This window comes from Trachinotus anak, unplaced genomic scaffold (genome assembly GCF_046630095.1).
Source record: "Trachinotus anak isolate AG129_WGS33_773 ecotype Australia unplaced genomic scaffold, CSIRO_AGI_Tana_v1 ptg000009l, whole genome shotgun sequence".
Classification (NCBI taxonomy): Eukaryota; Metazoa; Chordata; class Actinopteri; order Carangiformes; family Carangidae; genus Trachinotus; species Trachinotus anak.
The window spans coordinates 16,770,175-16,789,242 of record NW_027273860.1 but is presented as its reverse complement, the minus strand read 5'-3'; the positions used below and the strand labels follow the sequence as shown (position 1 = coordinate 16,789,242).

General features: G+C 39.3%; 2 protein-coding genes across 4 annotated transcripts in view; both read left to right on the top strand.

Annotated features, from left to right (window-relative positions):
- LOC139625538 (E3 ubiquitin-protein ligase HECW1) overlaps positions 1-9,951 on the top strand; it is a 78,599-nt gene extending 68,648 nt beyond the window's left edge. For all 3 annotated transcript variants that reach the window (XM_071485594.1, XM_071485592.1, XM_071485593.1), the window contains 6 exons: positions 593-691; positions 1,792-1,921; positions 2,228-2,374; positions 2,653-2,767; positions 2,948-3,146; positions 6,458-9,951. In XM_071485594.1, the coding sequence (XP_071341695.1) occupies positions 593-691; positions 1,792-1,921; positions 2,228-2,374; positions 2,653-2,767; positions 2,948-3,146; positions 6,458-6,569 (802 nt within the window). In that variant the 3' untranslated portion in view covers positions 6,570-9,951. The remainder of the gene's footprint in view (positions 1-592; positions 692-1,791; positions 1,922-2,227; positions 2,375-2,652; positions 2,768-2,947; positions 3,147-6,457) is intronic.
- A 5,512-nt stretch (positions 9,952-15,463) lies between these two features.
- stk17a (serine/threonine kinase 17a) overlaps positions 15,464-19,068 on the top strand; it is a 29,920-nt gene continuing 26,315 nt past the window's right edge. Inside the window, exon 1 of the mRNA XM_071485591.1 lies at positions 15,464-15,885. Coding sequence (XP_071341692.1) covers positions 15,704-15,885 — 182 coding nt within the window. The 5' untranslated portion in view covers positions 15,464-15,703. The remainder of the gene's footprint in view (positions 15,886-19,068) is intronic.

Genomic DNA, 19,068 nt, shown 5'->3' with positions numbered 1-19,068 from the left:
AAATCTGATCCAATGTGAGTGGTGAGTGTTATAATTTCCATCTGTGGTGTTACATATTACATATTGTTTATTGTTAAGTTTTGGTCAATGAGATGAGCACAGGGACCTAAAACTCTTTAAACATACAGTTATTATCTGTAACTTTTCCACATTAAAATGTCTATAAATTACTAGACCTATATTAAATATTTTTTTGAGTTGTATATTTACATTATCCCAGATGTTTCCAGCAATTCTCAAACCAGATTTAAAAAAAAAGGATTTTAATCATGCTAATGATCCGTTGGTCTCCTGTCAATGATGTCATATCCACTGTGCTGGAGCGTCAGCGTTGTGGTTGCCTGCCAGAAGCCTCTAAATTCACTTTTATGCAGTTTCAAGCCACATTTTTAAGTTACATTTGTTGTTTTTTTGACCTTGGTCGTTGTCAACCAATTCAATGTATTTTAAACCAATGAAGGATTTTAGTCATTGGACCTGCATGAAACTGTGTTTTTTATTAACTTCTCTTTTATATTTTATTATGCTTTTTGTGTGTGTGTGTGTGTGTGTGTGTGTGTGTGTGTGTGTGTGTGTGTGTGTGTGTGTCCAGGTTCCGTTTCAGTGGTCGTATCCTGGGCCTGGCTTTGATTCACCAATACCTGCTGGATGCTTTCTTCACCAGACCCTTCTACAAGGCCCTACTCAGACTGTCAGTACACACACACACACACACACTCACACACTCACACATCAAACATTTGTCAAATGTCATTTACTTTTATTTCAGAGGTGAACACAATAGAACAAATTGTATTTTCCTGATTTACTAAACATAAATGTGTGTAGATCGATGTCTCCTGTAGATTTACTTGCACAACGTCTTCACATGAGAACTCTGCTCTACAGAGTTGTGAAGTGGAAGAAGTTGTTTTCTGCATCCAGTATCCAGATGTTAAAATGTCATTCATTTCCTCTAAAAGTAATGTTATGTGGCTCACAGGTGGAGACTGTGAAATGTTGGATGGAAATGAATTTTTCCTGGTTGAGTCCTGAGTAGGAAAGATGAACAACTGTGTTAGAAAATATCTTTGTCTTTGAAAAGGTAGAAGCCTGTGTGTATAAAAATACATGAGCATGTGCATGGAAAGAAGAAGTCCTAGATTACACATCTGCAACTTGAATCATGTGACTTTTGTATTCTGTTTCAACTTTGGATGAATTTGACATCTGTGGTCACATGATTTTTTTGTGTGAATGATTTTTTTTTAAATTTACCACAGCCTCTGACTCACTTTCCTGCACTGAAGCAGCAGCTGAGGCTCATGGGTATTGTAGTATTTAGACATTCACCAGGCTGCTAGAGAAAACTTTCTGAACAAAGTTTAAATAGTTGAAAGTGATGGTCAGAACATCAACCTGTAGTATTGTCACATTATTCAGGACAGTCCTGTGTTTCTATGTCGAAGAAACATTGATTATGAATTTACAGCTTCTCCCACTTCACAGCTCCATAAAGGTTTTTTTGCGTCTTCTCCTCCAGTCTGAAGTGTCTCAACGTAAACACATTAAAAACACTTCTCTATGAAATGCCTCTAATCATGACAGTGTTAACTATTTCTAACTATTCTAACTAACTATTATTAACTAACTATTTGCATCCTTCACTCAGATTATATTATGATTATATGATTATATGTGTGTGTGTGTGTGTGTGTGTGTGTGTGTGTGTGTGTGTGTGTGTGTGTGTGTGTGTGTGTGTGTGTGTGTGTGTGTGTGTGTGTGTGTGTGTGTGTGTGTTGTGCCGTACAGGCCGACTGACCTGTCTGACCTGGAGTATCTGGATGAGGAGTTCCACCAGTCTCTGCAGTGGATGAAAGACAACGACATCACCGACATCTTGGACCTCACCTTCACCGTCAATGAGGAAGTCTTTGGCCAGGTCAGCTTGTGTGTGTGTGTTTGTTTGTATCACCATGGACAACAGCATCTGTTGCGCATGTAGATCTTTGTCTTTACGATACATATAGTATTGTTTTATTTCCTCTGTGACAAACTTTCCCGACACTGCTTTGATGACAACCTCATTAACAAATTTGTTTTTCTTGTCTTGTCTATTTCAATGTCATCTTAATGTTCTGTTTTTAATGTGTTTCCATGCCTTTGTAAAGCACGTAGAATTGCCTTGTGTCTGAATGGTGCTGTATAAATAAACTTGCCTTGCCGTACACCCTTCCTGTGTTGCTAGGTGACGGAGCGGGAGTTGAAGTCAAATGGCTCCAACCTGCAGGTGACTGAGAAGAACAAGAAGGATTATATAGAGCGGATGGCCAAGTGGAGGGTGGAGAGAGGAGTGGTGCAGCAGACTGAGGCACTGGTCAGAGGCTTCTACGAGGTAAATGACTCGCACATGGTGAAATGATTTTAACAACAGTGGGAGGTAAACACCAGTAGAACCATTAATTCAGCAAGAAGATCATAGGTTGCGATATTTCAAACAAAACCTAACAAATAAGATACAAGTCCTACGTTACAATCCACAGTGACACATGTCAACGTGTAGATGCTTTGAACTGTGAAGTATTTTAGTACATTGAGACTGCAGTGTGAATGCATCACAGTACACACGTGTACACTGAAACATTTACCTGTCCTTGTTTTGCTCCATCCCAGGTGGTGGACTCCAGGCTGGTCTCTGTGTTCGATGCACGGGAGCTGGAGCTGGTGATTGCTGGAACAGTTGAGATCGACCTTGGTGATTGGAGGAGCAACACAGAGTACAGAGGAGGTATGTGTGTGGTTGTGTGTTAAACAACCTCTTGTACACCTGGTATTATTAACATGCACATCTGTATGGACATGTGTTTATATAGAAATTTAAATGGACAAAGCTACACTTGTCTGTGTAAAGTCCTTCACCTGAGTTGATTCTGATGTCACACGTTAACTCCCTGACCCCCACTCATAGGTTACCATGACGGTCACATAGTGATGCGGTGGTTCTGGGCCGCTGTGGAGCGGTTCAACAATGAGCAGCGCCTCCGCCTGCTGCAGTTTGTCACAGGCACATCGAGCGTGCCCTATGAAGGCTTCGCCGCCCTGCGTGGGTCCAACGGACTTCGACGTTTCTGCATCGAGAAGTGGGGCAAAGTCACGTCACTACCCAGGTATCTGAGCTTGTTTCCTATGAAGCCACGTTCACACTCTCCTGCCATCCCTCATCATCCCGTAGCTTAAACAGCTGCACCAAGGTGATGGAAGGAGCGCTCACAGCACAACACTAGTGTTTTGTGCGTCTACGTTTGACTCAACCAGTCATAAATTTTCCTTATCATAACATTTTCCTGTGCTCACAGGATAAGGCTGATGATACCAAATGTTTTAATTATTGTCAACAAATCCCTTTAAAAACAACAAACCTACAATGAAGTGGCCCTTTGTTGTCAGTGAGCTACACGCTGGCTCTGGGTGACATGATCCTTTATTACCATGGTAACGTAAACTGTAGTTTACTCTGACACTGTCTGACACCTACCGTCCTGCTGCAGGAAATACTTTCTAGAGCACCAAATGTGCATCACAAATAACAAAGGCACTTGTTTTTAAAAAATGTAAGCACAACTTTGAGGGCTCAGGGCTAAGAGCCACAGACAAGGCCGGGAGGTCAAGCACATGGAGAAGTCGTTAGCTCCGCCCTGAATCTTTGAACATTTTATTTGTCTGACATGAGAACATCATGGCTCTTGACTGATTCATTGTACAAACTGGTCATTATAAAAGTACATTTTGTTCTTGTGTGAACCAAATATAACTGTGACAGTCTGAGAGTTGAATCTTTAATAGACCAGACATAGCATCAGTCCTCTGGGCTGAACATACAGAAACTATACGAGCTACTGAAGAAAACCCCAAACAAATGTCTTTATTTTTAAACTTTTAAAACAAAGAGGATGGATGATTCTGCACCACAACTCCATCCAGTTGTTTCTTTCACCAGTATTATCACTATATACTGTAAAAGTGTGTGACAGTGTCACCAGGGAGGTGAATAGTGTATCACTGCTGCAACTAACAATTATTTTTGTTTTCAGTTAATCCACCGATTATTTTACTCGTTTGGTGAATGAAACACCTAGAGCAGAAGAGGACATCATCAAATGTCTTGTTTTGTTCAGCCATTTACTTCCTTTTTAAATTCTCCCATTTGTGGTCTTGAGTCAGTGAGATTTTTACTTAAAATATAATTTCAACAATTAATCAGTTATAAAACCAGTAGCCAAATATTTTTCTTTTAATCAACTAATCGATTAATTATCGAATCGTTTCAGCTCAAGCATCTACTGAACAACACTGTCGTTTAATAAAAGTCAATTTATGTATGAAAGACAAAACCATATAAGTGTGGAGAAATAAACAGTCTCAGCAGTTTAATATCTCTGTTTTATCTTGTAAATTAAACTATTTGGGCTTAAACAAGAATAATATTCAGCAGGAAGTTTAAAATCACACAGATCACACATCATTTAAATGTCACTTTAAAAAGCATAAAAAGCAGAAGTGCTCACGCCACAAAATCTCAGGATTTTGTTTCATGTGTTTTTGTACAAAGCAATACTTTTAGACTGTAGTCACTGCAGGTCCTGTACTGTAAATTTGGACCAGTAATATGAACCAAGAGGTTTGAACCGCAGATGTGATTGTTCCTTTGACTCATAATGTGCCAGAACTGTTTTATTGTCTATGTATTATTTTCATTACTATCACTTGGAGCTCTAGAAATACTTTGACATTGCCCACATCCGTTCACAACAATGCGCCAACTCAGCAGAAGAGCTATTTTAGTATTTTCCCTCCTCTGCAGTCTAAATAGATGTGATATTGTCCATGGTGTGTTCCTCTGACCTTACAGTAGGACATTAATTTGATAAACAGCAGCCAAAATGTGAGCGCACTCAGCAGAAACAGAGCAGGGCTCAGGTTTCACTGCAGAGCCGGGAGAAGTGCCAGAGTTTGACTTTGTGGACAGTGGAAGATTGAGCATCAACCATTATAGTGTAATGTAGTACTAACTGTAGTACCCTACTAATTATAAGAGGTTTGGTGATAGTGGAGTTTGTTCAACTACACTGCATTTTAGTATTTAGATTTGATATAAACAGGTTAAATATTTGTTTGTAAATATTTAGGAGTTAACAAAGACAGTGATCTTATATCTCATATCCCCAAGTAGCCTAAAAGTATGACTGCATGGACACTACATGCTTACCTGAGAAGACTGATACCACTCTCATGTCTACAAGATAAATACAAAGTTGCAGCCACTGGCCAGTTAGCTTAGCTTAACATGGGCTGGTTTTTGATTTTAGAGTGGTTTATGTGCTGAATTATTTCTTGGCCAAGAAGTAATCCTGCGTTTAACTTCACATAAAAAAGCAAATTGTAGTTTAAACTTTATTTCTTGCGCAAATTCAACCAACAAGATACAATGAGAAAGTGTTAATTACAGAGCTTTACCATCACACAGAGTCAGCTGTTTGGTCCTGTTTCAAGTCTTTATACTCGGCTAAGCTAACTGGCTGCTGGCTGTAGTTTCATACTGTACAGACACAAGAGTGGTATCGATCTTCTCGCCCCACTCTCAACAAGAAAGCAAGTAAGTGTATTTCCCAAAATGTCAAGTTGTTCTTTTAAGTGTCTTTTTTATGACATGTCTGTTTTTATACAGTAATTCAGGATACTATAAAAGCACAAAAAAAATATTAGTGTATAAATGTACTAGGAAAATACTACATGTAGGTATGGTTATGCTCATACTGCAGTCTTAAAGTAACTAAGTAACTGGTTTGCATAAATAAAAAAAAAAAGTACCTTTTTGTACTGACACGTCTAACAGATCTACCTGTTTCTCTCTCTCTGTGTCAGGTTTAAACATCCCAAAACATTTTTAAAATACAAAGAGAGAAGACACAGAGTTAGAGCTCTTTTTACTCGCAAGGAGAACGGACAGAGATGTACTCAGTTACACTCTCCAAACCGCTCTGAGTACATCTTGCCGTCTCCTCTTTTTTATTTCCTTAGGGTGGTCCCTAGTTACATGAGAGATGCAGCCTCTAAAGGATGGGGAAAACACAGGCTGCACTCCTTATCTGAAAAACGTTATGAGAATGCTTTCTATTCTAGCAGGTGTGTTCAAGGTCTAAGACCGTGCTATTCTATCAGTTGCATAGTTTCTCAGTACATCCCTCTGCTCTAATTAAAGGAGTTTCATGTTTATCTCTTCAGTGTGGTTTCACTCTGTGCCCCGTCCTTGACTCTGCATGTGAGTCCTCCTGATGAATATGAAAGACAGCTTGCACAACATTCTACATAGTCACACACACACAGGCATATGTATAACTCTTAAACAGTGTAAGCAAATGTAAGATAACTTTTATGTATAATAATTCCAACACTCTGTGTCTCTGTGTCTCTTTCTCAGGGCTCATACCTGCTTTAACCGCCTGGACCTGCCTCCATACCCTTCATACACCATGCTGTATGAGAAACTGCTGATTGCTGTGGAGGAAACTAGTACTTTTGGTCTGGAGTGAGACAGACAAGCCTGACAACTCAACACTGCATCCCTCTTTGTGTAACACTGGCTGGGCCAAAATGCAACATCAAAAAAAAAAAAGCAGCTCTTGTGGGCTTCTTACGTCATAAAGGGACCTGGATTGTACTCAGCAAAGTTTTTGGTTATGTGGATATTTGTACGTCACTGTCATGGTACTACGTGGTGAAGTCTTTCACTTAGCTTTGTGGATCTTTATGACAGCACCCAGCACTTGGTACACCACAGCAGGACTACAGTTATTTTTATATTAATCATTAAGACTGGAGAATATGAAACACTAACACTGGCTTTTTAAAAAAAAAAAAAAAAGAAAATTATATATATATGCATACCAAAAGAGAGGGTATGTAAAATGGAATAAAATCATTTATAGTTGCATGTACCAAAATGCATCAGCCATTCAATAATCAAAAATACTTATTGTAATAAAAATGCTAACAAAAACTAACAGTAACAAATAAATACAAATGTACAGAAATTGCACCGACCTTTACATCAAATCTAAGACATTAGTATGACAGCTAAATACATGAGAATTTATCTTTGAATTTATCCTCAAAATTTGAATTGACAGAAAAGATTTAAGTCATAATGTAATAAATTATAAAACCTACAGTATGCTGTGTTAAAAACAAAGAGAAACTAGAAATACAGACAAGAGAAGCAGTAATAGAAGCAGGTTTGATACACCAAATATGAATGGGAAAAGTTAATGTTATAATTATACTTGAAAAATGCTGTCTAGTGAAAAAAAAAAAATCTAATTACAGCATGTAACACATCCAAATATTGACTTACGAACATGTGAATCTTTCCTGTAAACTCAAACTTGAATGCTAAGGATGTGTGCAAAGTCCTGCACACAGATTCTCAGGTGGTTTGCTGCTCGTACACATTCAGATGAATCTATAAATGTGGTTTTAGCGAATTGGTTCATAGCATATTATGCAAATTTAAAAACGACTCATCAGATGGATGTTAAGTCAAGTAGCCCTGGTGCAAAAGGAACAATCATGTCTGGTTTTTCTTTTGGAGAGGTGACAAGGATAATTATGCATTTTATGTGGACTATGGCAGGCCAATAGGATCCTCCCTGAGAAGCTCAGAGTGGGCTGTAAAGAAATGCGAAATTAAAGAAATGCAATGTAGCTTCAAGGCCTTAGGGGTGATCGGAGAACCATACAATCAAATTTAAAACCAGAACCAGTGTAAAACTACTTAAATTATGTAGATCTTGTCTGTTTGCTCCAGTGAGAGCAGTAGTCGCAGCACATTAGCAATGGGACAAGTCTACGAAACAGGAGTTATGGATTAGTTTCCACTTAGTATCTGGGTTTCAGTTGAGGAAATTGTGGCAAATGATGGTAATTAAGGAATCCGGCACAGGAACAGATAGATGGAGATCAGATAAATGTGAAGGCAAAAGATATGTCTGCAGATAATTAAATAATTTAAATAGGGTGACTAAAATGATCCACTGGGAAGATCTGGACCACTGAAGGGACGCGTCATTGTCAATAATTGTTAAGCTGTCTGTAAACATTCTGTTGTTATGCCCTCAATTAACTATAGCAATTCAATGTCAGTAATTTGAAAGCCAGGGCCGTTCCTCAGCGAGCTCCTCAGTAATGAGCGCCAGCAAAGTGCCGAAAGTCTTTCAGGAATTCGAGAATGTGCTTAGAAACAGGAGGAAACTGGAGAAAGGGCAATATAGGAATCCTTCATAAACACTGACCTATAGTCTTATTCCGATACAGTTCACTGACAGCAGATCCAGGTGGGTCTAATGGGTAGATACAGACTCTGCAACTACTACAGTACTTTAACCAGTTGTCACACTCAAGACATATTGGTATTGTCCTAGATCTGGACCTACAGCTTCCCACTCTCTGTGCCCCTGTGGTTCACTCCAAAGCAGCTGGGCTCAAACATTTCATGTTCCCCTCTGAATGGACAGAAATGTTACAGACAGTCTCTGCAAGCTCTCTTGCCCTGCAAGGTTTTCAAAAGCAGAGACAATGATGTCATGTCTCCTCTAACAAAGTAGCCATCAATGCCAACACAAGGGCTTCTGGGATTCCTTCTGTGGAGATCACGTTGACAATGATTCCTTGACGACAAAGAATGCACATGTGGGCCCTCCAGCTGGCTAAACTGGACTTTCTACGAATCCTGTAGGCCGGAGCGGTGCTTCACATGTCAGCATCTCCGGTCCTGTTGTTTGAATGGGAGCTTCATGTACTCTTATTCAAGTCTTCCACTGATGAACTTCTCTCTGTCTGCATACCCTCACCTCAGTGTTGCTCTGTGCACGGAGCAGGTACTCCAGTATCAGAACCTTTACTGTCTCAAACAACGTGACTAGTGCAAAGCAGCATGTGGGTCTTCAAGGGCTTCATCAGATCGGCTTCCTGAACCGATACAGCCCTTCTGGTGTAAACTTCTGATATGGACAGAGGCCCTTGGATGAACCAGTGTAATATATGCAATAGTTAAGACCTTAACTTAAACCTGTTACCCGGTCTGCTATGTTTTTTCAGACAGTGACTGACTGCAGTGTTCCCTCAGCATTCCCAACCCTTTGTCTACATCTCAAGATCAGTAATGAAACTGTGCCTCAGTTACTTACTGCCTCATATGTGGCCTGTGGTTTTGTGGGGTTTTGAGCCTCATATAAGAAAAGTCCTGAGTTCAGACATTCACATCGGTTCTTTTTGAAAACAGTTTGCATGTTCTCTTAGTGTTGGTGTGGGTTTCCTGTCACACTGCAAACACAAGTCAGGTTTATTGGAAACTCTGATACACAATTTACACTAAGCCACCTTGTGCGTCTTCATGGACAGATTTGCTATATAATTTCATCAAAAGCCAATTATGAATGCAACTGGAAATCTGACACATTTGAGCCAGATGTTGAAAAGGTGTAAAAGCTTTCATCTCTCAAAGCTGTATACATTATCTGTTCTCCTCCCAAGTGTAACTACGCAGTTTGTCTTTGCAACCATTGAATGAGCTGTAAGATTAAAGGGAAGCTCCACTGATTTTACACATCCAAGCGTGTTTCCAGGTGTTGCAGAGTACTACTGCATATATGAAAAATGTTGTATAAAGCCTTTTGTATCTCCAGAGGGAGCTGCCTGAAGTCTGAGGAATGTCCTCAAGTTATGTCACTTGAGTCAGTGTCAGTTGGGTCTGAACACTACAAGTTTGAAAATAAAAACAATCAGTGGTGTGGAGATAGAAGTTAGCTCAAGGCTAGTAGGTCCAGGCTATGTTAGCCTCTGTTAGCATAACAAAGTGAGAAAAAAAAGGAAGGGCAAGGACGAAGAATGTGGGGAATAAAAAAGATGATATCTCTGGTTCTGCTCATTTGTAGTCCATTCATATGTGTCGTCTACATGTTTGTTTAAGTTGGTGGAGTGTTTTAAACTAGCTAGCTAAACTGTTTTTAGCCTAGGTTATTGTTCTCTTTTCCATTGTTCTGGAGCTGGTTGCATCAGCTTTTAGTAAAGGTTAAACTTAGCGTGGCTGTAACACAAGTGTTCAGAAAGTTCATGACTAAATTAAAATGGGTTCCACCACACAAACAACTTAGCTGCTACTAAACGTAAACACCCACTAACTGCCAGGCGTAATTGTTGTGTAGTTATCTGAACCAAATGACCAAATGACGAGCTGATATCTGAGCCATTTAGAGTGAATGAGTAAATAGGACGGTCCACATATCCAACCTGAAACTTGATAAATGCTGTTTTATAATGTCATTCTTGTCAATTTTCAATTACATTTCACAAAAATAACACAATATACCTCAACTTACGTAACATTTCACAGATAATGTTTGACTAAATTAGTAAATCATGCAAGTTAGATTAGCATTAGGATATTTCCCGCTCACTATAAATTGTATGAAAATGTACTCTGACACATATATTTCTAAAGTTTTGCAACTTTAAGACTATAATTTTTGGAAGTTATGTTACAGCGACTTCCTGTTTACATAGTTGGCTCTTGACCGGCCAGTGCTACAGATGTTTCTTAGCAACAGGTTCACACTATGACTAAAGTGTACTAGCTAAGACATTTGATTGTAATGGTGCAACCCACTTTAGTAAATCACTCATTAGAACAATAGCTACAAAGAACTTCAGAAGCACTTCATGTTCTAACTTAGTAATGGTTTAGTCTAATGGTGCAGTCCACTCCCATCTGTCACCAAACAATCATTCAGTCCCACTCTTTAAATCTAGTGCCAACCTTGAGTGCTCCTTTATTAACCCTAACCCCAGTCTTTCCCTAAACTTAACCTAGTTCTTCACCTTAACCCCACTTTATTTGCCCTGATGGCACTTCCCCCATCCCACACTGCATTTGCCATGTAATTATATATTGTACAAAGTGAGATTAGTTTAATTGTTGGAATTGGACCTAGAAAATGTTGTCATGATGTGAGTTAAGATATGACATCCTTGAAATACCAAGTGTAAATGGGGTCTAAATTACAAAGAGGTGCAAGCACTTGTTTGTTAGCCCTGCAACCTGTATGGCTTGCTTCCCTGTTGTCCACCCAAGGCATGCTGGGATAGGCTCCAGCCCCTCACTCCCTGACTCTTGGTAGAACTAAGCATGTGTAAGGAACGGATGAACGAGACCTCTGAAGAGTGTCACACCCACTGAGAGAATTTGGCCACAGCTGAACTTTTCATTTACCATCTGCAGCCTGTTGGATTTCATGCTTCTTTGTTCCCCACATGACATGATATTAATTTCTTATTTTTTTTATTTTTCATGGTTTATTTGCTCAGTAGCTTCAGAACTGATCAAAGTGGGGTAATGGGATGATGATTTCTTTTGGTTCAGTGTTGCAGGAATATAGGACCATGTGTGAAGAAAAGGAAAAAAGAAATTTAAGAATGACTTTAATCAGATTCAGATATAACTGTCTTTTTCATGGTAAACTCTGTACTGGCAGTCGGATCATTAGTACTGCAGTCATCCTTGGCAGTGGCGAGGCCTTACCCACGCATCTCTACAACCAAGAGGACAAGGCTGTGATTATGTTGCATTCCCTGTCTTTGTTTTTTTTTTTTTTCTACGATCTTTTGTACAGTTATTTATACTGTATTGTAATTAGAAGTAAAGGGAAGACTCAAAGCTTTCCTTGAATGTTTTGTTTGTTTGCTGTTTTATGATGATGTGATGAGAAGCATCGGTCGAGGAGTTTGCCTTCACTTTTGAAGCCTTTGTGTTTTAATTTGTGTCTTTTCTATTAAGCTAGCTGGGTTATCTGTCGCTACTGTGGTGTCAGAGTTTTGTTTCCGTTCACCTCACGATGACAGATGTCTTACTGTGTCAAAAATTTCAGAGCCTCGTGTATTCAGCAAGTAATCTGTGCTTTGAGCAGTTGAACAGATGACATGCATAAAAAGAAGAGATTTTTGGATGTTATTTGTTGAGCACATAAAGACGGTGTACAGAAGTCTTGCTTTTATTAGGTTTATATGTTTAATACATGCATCGTAGATCTTGAACACAAAGAATGGTTAGGAACACTCCTGTAACACTGGTATGTAAGTGCACTGATTGAATCTATTATAGAGAGGAATATTTAAATAAGCTTTTGGAGATGTAATAGGTCAACAGAAAGGTAAGGTGGTGGGAAATTGTAGCTGCAGTTTGGTATTTGTGTCTTTTCAAGTTATTTATTTGTCCATTTTGAAAAAGGGAATTTAACAAAGGGAATATGTGAATGACTGGATGGATGGTGGCAACTTTGCTGACGCATGCATATTTTTTGTTATCTTTTTTTATTTGTGTGTCTGTGCGCGTGTGTGTGTGTGTGTGTGTATGTGTATTTATTATACACATATGTACATAATGTTGAAAAGTACAGCTCTGTTTTGTCTGAGAACGGGTTGCTGAATACTCAGGCTGTGCTAACGCTCCACCATACCATACAACTGTTTATGAATCTCAATAAAAAAAGGTCGCTTTGTTACTTCGCTGCCATTGTGTGGATATATTGTACAGACTGAAAGTGAAAAAGACGTGAAGATTAAAAATTGATAATCAAATCAAATCAAATCTCAAGGGTCCTTCTTGACCTTGGAAATAGCTGTTTGACAAAAGCTGCCTTTGGCTCCCGACAGAGAATAAAAGTCAGACCGAAACCTTTGGCTTTTGACAGCTCACTAAAACCCAGCCGGAGATTCACCTCCACTCCTACAGCCCACATCACACTTCTTACATTGACTACAATCATTTGTGGAATGAGAAATGAAAACCATCACAAAGCGTTGTACAGAAAAATGAAAATAATACATTTGTATAATTATGTGATATAATTGTTTTTCACACTGGGTCAGAACAGATCATAATTGTACAACTAGTTTATGAAGTTGTGCAAAGTATTCCAAAAAGTAGTTTATGGAAGTAAATTCTTTGAATCTACCATATAACTAATTTTGTTTGTGGTTATTTGTGTCTATAGTTGTTGTACGTGTCTTTGTCGTTGTTTTGCTCTTCTTTGTCGTAGTTTGATGTGTCTGTTTTGTTACTCTTTGTGGTCGTTTTTGCAACTGTAATTGTGTTTTGTGTCTCTGTGATTGTTTGTCTTTGTGCTTATTATTTTTTTTCTTTGTGGTCATTTTGTGTCTCATTATTTCATGTCTCTTTGTGGTTGTTTCGCATTTCTATTTCATGTTATGTCTCTTTTTGTTTTGTTTCTCCTTGTGATTGTTTTTTCCTTTCTTTATGGTTGTTTTGCACCTGTTTGTTGTCACTTTGTGTCTCTTTGTGGTCAGTTTTAGAGTCCTCATTGAGCTACACGCACAGGCAGACCTTATCTGAAGTGGAACTTTACCTACAGTAAGATACCTTAAAACAATGTGGCATCGTCTGCTGCATTACTGAGGAACGATACATGGACATTGTAAAACATATGTACAAATATACCTCAAACATAATGAAGCAATTGTCTCATTTAAGTTAAATTTTTCAAATATTTGAAAATACAAATATGAAAATCCTATATAAATGGAAAAAATGGAACTATGCTGCTGTGAGGTTTTGGTGTTAGACAGTTCCTCTCAACCAGCAGCTCGGCAGCTTCAGTTACTTTTCCCAACAACACACTTGTCCTCTGCAGTTTGACTGATTCGTGAATCATTCCCACCAAACACTGCAGCTGCACAGTTTCTCTCTGGTGTGAACGCTCTTGTGTTTCTTCAGATCACCTTGTTGTGTAAATGTTTTCCTGTGAACATTACCACCAAATGGTTTCTCTGCTGTATGGAGTCTCCTGTGTATTTTGACATGTTCCTGGTTTGTTCTGGGTTCCTTTCCCACAAGCATCACACATCTAAATGGTCTCTCTCCCACATGGTCTTTCATGTTTCTTGACATATTCCTGATGTGTTTTCTCTCCTGTAAGGACTCTCATGTGTGTCATCCGTTGTCGTCACGCTTCATCTGGACAGGAGTGAAGAGGAACTTGGTGTTATCAGTCTCATCCAGCTCTTGAAAGGAGCTGCTCTCCCTCCTGATTGGTCCAGATGGTCCAGATGGTGTAATAATTTTCACCAAGACACCAAGCACGTTAGAGTGGAGATGTAAATTGCCAAATTAATTACAAGACTAATTGCATAAAATAAGCATAAATATTCCACCCAATATTTCTGAATAAAAGCAACTGCTATGACTGCCACATGCAAATCCTAAAACATGAGTTAATAACAGCCGGAGAGTGGTCACAGCCCCACATGCTCATGTAAAAGTAACATGGTCTTAAACTATGCATGTGGTCTGCTCTGGTTCTATTTTGTATGTGCTATGCCATCTAACACACTTTGCTATTAGTTTACCCCCATCGAGACTCTGCGTATGGCACCCTGAGACAGTCCACAGATGCACTTGCCAACCAATCAGGAGTGAGCAACACTGCTTGCATCACTGGCTAGCTCAACAGTCGTACTGTAGGTGATCTACACCCAGACTACTGTGGCCACGTTCCTTAGTTTGTTCCAGGTTCATGCAGTCCATGTTGACTTTAGACTCCTAAAGCCATTAATAATAACTGTGACCTAATGTCCGTACAAGACTGCCAAAAGAAGGTAACTAAATGGACAAACTATAATGAAATCTTTTTTTGCAAATGAATAAAGTAGAAACAAAATTACAGAATAGCAACTGTTTTCCCTCACAAAACTCTTCTGTAAAGCTACTAAGCTTCACAGATCATTTTAATGTGAGTTAAAATAAAAAAAATTTAAAAACAATAACAAAAAAAAACACTATTTGGTGTCTTTCAAACAGCCATTAACTGCTGCTGTGTTATGATTCTGTCAGTCTAGTTTCAGCTAGCAAGCTAAGTTAGTTTTAACAGCTATATAGGCTAACTGTTTCAGAGAGCAGTGTGACACAGAATACAACATAAAGAAACTAGAGAAAATACTTAGATTATAACCAAACTTAACATCAAGGCATACAATAAGTGGAATATGGCATTACATTAATACACACTATAATCACAGACGATAATATATTGCGTAGGCTATGGAATTATTTTGTCTAATTTCTGTTCATGCAATAGATTTCATCATTTATAAAAAAAATATATATATATTGTTTTTTTGCTGTTTTATAAAAATGATTAATGTTATTATTTTAATAATTTACTATTTCATAATTACTCATTTATTTACCTCTTGAACATTTGGAGCCTGTATAATCTTTTAACTACTTTTTATGCTGTTTCCAAGTGAAAGCACTGCGCTCCACCCAATAGGCCAACCCATCTGTCAATCAAGGAACGCTCCCATGGTAACTGACAGCACAGCGCCGCCCCGGTTTGTCGGTGAGGAGCAAGTTGACGACCGCTGGCATAAGAAGAGAGAAGCGCACTCCGAGCAACTTCATCAAAATGAGCCGGACACTTGCGTTATTTGATAGAAAATTAGACTATGCGGAATCTTTTAACTCTTAAACCGCCAAACTGATATTTTTGTCGTCGCTTATCGTCTCGTCGTCTGTGTTGTTTAATATTAGTGTGCTGCCGTTGTCAAAGTTTCCGTTCGAACTTAAGCTAACCGACCGCTCCAGTCAGACGACGTCATGATCCCCGAACGTCCCCTCGCGGGGGACTCCAGGAGCCGGACCCGCTTCCCGCGGAGCCCGGCAGCCGAGCCGAGCCAGAGCCGCGGCGGCAGCGGCTTGTTGTCCGAAATCAAAACCACCATCAGCAGCGAACCTTTCACCGACCACTACACCATCCTCCCCGGTAAAGAGCTCGGAAGGTAAGATCAACTTTCTGCAACACTCGGTGCTTGAAAACCGCTTATTCGCAGAGCCCTCAGACTGGTTTAAAAAAAAAATATATATATATGCAATTGTGGTTTTTGTTTTTAATTTTAAGTTGTTTCCCGGGAAAACATGGCACTGCCAGTTACGAATGCACCACCTTAGTGCCTCGTTATTTAGGGTAAATGCATGCATTTTCAAGCAGCGTAGGTAAATAACATTTTTGAGTAACTGAAATATTTGTTGTTGTTTACTTGGCACGGCAGCTCAGTCACTCAGCAGGGCTGGCACCGGGACAGTTAGGCTGTCTGCCAGGCTACTGTACCCATGCCAGATTGGTTTGATTAGGTTATAACGGTAAACACAGATGTTTGGGATGTATTTAACTGCATTTCGGTACTACAGCCCCACAACATCATATCTTCTTTCTTGAATGGAGCAGATTATATCAACCCTCTTTCTGTGGCTTAGCAAGTCACTCCCCTTATGATGCAAAGTTACTTTATGCCCTTGGAGTTACTGCATGCTCTGGCATAAGTGATGAATTGCTTTGACTTGCATTAATGATCTACTGCTGCATTGCCCTCTGAGATAAAAATGATGTACAGAAATCCAAAAGCAGTATCACTACCAGTTGGGTATTGCTTTTTCTACTGATATTCAGCTGATAGTGGGGTTGTCATTTAGTGATCTCTTTCTTTCTAGGTCTGTAAGTATTACTGAATACAAGTTACATAGTGAAAAGTTAATGAAAGCATTGCCATGTTTGTCTTTAATACTTGAAAGTCAAATGTAGCCCATTGTTTGATGCCACAGACCTGGCAGCTGTGCACCCTTTTGAACAGCTAATGTTTCACAGGATTTCTTAAAGGTTAATTATTAGAGGAAATGCCCTCCAACTAGTATGCTCGACTGATCTGGGATATAGCCTGTAACACAGTCACAAGGCCAATCCCTTTTTGGTTAGAATATACTTTTACCGTGACTAATCGCCCTAAGAATTACTTGAGTCAGTGTGAATGGGTTCTCTGACAGCTTTTTGACAAAGAGAACAGTATATTGGCCATGGTGGTGTGTTGACTCAGGTACAACATTAGAGATAAGAGCTGAGTTTAGACTTGGCTGAATCAAAGTAATTTCAGCCAATAATCTCTTGTTATACAGCTTTTTTAGAGGGCTACAACAAAGGGTGTGTGTGTGTGTGTGTGTGTGTGTGTGTGTGTGTGTGTGTGTGTGTGTGTGGCTTTGCATCGCATGACATGACATTGTGACTGAGATTAACTGCCACAGAACAACATGAAAGGTTACATTAATCTGCAGTACTACTCTGATCTGATCTACAGCATTGTGGTCAACAGATCAGCTGACACAAGTTCATGTGTTCAGGTTCATGTACACCAAGGCCGTACAAGGGTTCAAACATGATGTCTTACTGTTCACTTTGATGTAAGCATTCTCTCCCCCTATACATCTTTATATATAATGTAAATCAACTTTTATTAATCACCTGCAATCTCTAGAGTTTTCCCCATCATCTCAAATTTAATTCCATGTTCTCTTTTGATTTGATATGCTTTTAAAGTGAATGCACAAATTTCAAGATTTCATATATTCTTCATGGGGAAGAATGTAACAGTGACTCCCAAGGTGCATTTCTGCAAGAAGCACCCAGTCACCAATAGAGCTGAACGATTTAGCAAAGAAAATCATATTGTGATGTCTTGACAGACATTGTGATTGCGATGAGTCATAACTTTAGTGGAAATAGTACGTTTTTGAGTTTCATTTTCACTGAAACAATATAAAAAGGACAATGTGATTTTTGCTGAGCTCTGGACCAAACAAGCATGTCCCTTTTTTTTTGTACACCGGTGCATCTCCGTAGCAACACAATGCTTCATTTATGGTCTGTTGTGACACATTTTACCTTTTTATCCAAAAATTGCACCTCCTGCAATTTGGATTTTGGACTTGCCCATATTGCAATTTCAATAAAATTTCGATTATTTGTTCAGTCCTGGTCACCAAGCATCAAAATCAAGTTAGGTGCACTGAAAACTACAGGTGGAAGCTAAAGATTACAGTGTTTAGAAAACTGAAAAAACAAACTGTAGCCTAAATTTATGTAAATTCTTTCAATTTTTGGATCAGTTTTGGATGAATTCAATAAATATGCTCCCATATGTTGTTCAAAAATCATCATTTTAACCTCTGACTGGCTTCTTCTCCATTGCAACGGCAGCCAAGGCTCACAGGTATTGTAGTACTCAGAGCCATCCGCCATATCAAAATGAGTACTCATAGCTGGAAGAGGACTGGCTTCATCTGCTGTAGTGTTACAGCTTCACCTTCCTGTGGGTTGTAGCATAGTGGTCTGACAAAATAGCTTAGAATCAAATCAAAGCAGGGACATTGTTCGGGTGGTTAATCAGTGTATAAACAGATGAAGGGGTTGCCGTTCTCTGGCCTTACAACTTGTGTTTACTCCCCTGGCTGACTCCTGACCAGTTCTCCGGTTGAGCCGTCTGAACTCAGTGGTGGAATTCCATTCATGAGGCTTTTTCAGATTAAAATGAACGACTATGAATGTGATAAAAGGTACAAAAAGAGATTTAGTGTCAGCTGGAACATAGACATTTCTTATTCATTATCTGAATTTAGTGTTTTTATTTTGAGTTAACTCAGCTTTATTTATTTATTCTGATGAAATCTAATCTGCTCTTTTTGTGTGGAAGGTTCTGTGTCATTATTCCACTCTGTGGTTTGTCGCTCAGCTGTACGGCAGGGCCTGAAACTGAAGCATGATCATGAAACAAGCCTGCAGAACATTCTGCCTGTAGCACAGCGTTCGAGCAGTGTGTGTGTTTATAAAGTGTGAAGTGTGATGTGCATGGCGAGCAGTTTCCGGACTGAGATGTGGATAGATGCTGCCGAGCTCTCGCCTCTCCGCCCGGTGGCCCTCCCAGCATTCCTGCTCTGTGGGGAAACTCCCTACATGTGTGGACTGAAGCACAAATGTTAGTGGTTAATAGGCCGCCCACTCAGTTTCTCACCTGCAAAGAGGCATGTTCAGGTTCCAGAAGTTCAAGAAGCTCATAGTTTAATAAGCACTTGTCCTCATCCAGTGGGCTATATCCTGATTTGCCTCTTATAGAAACTGCTGGGCATGTCTTTCTCAG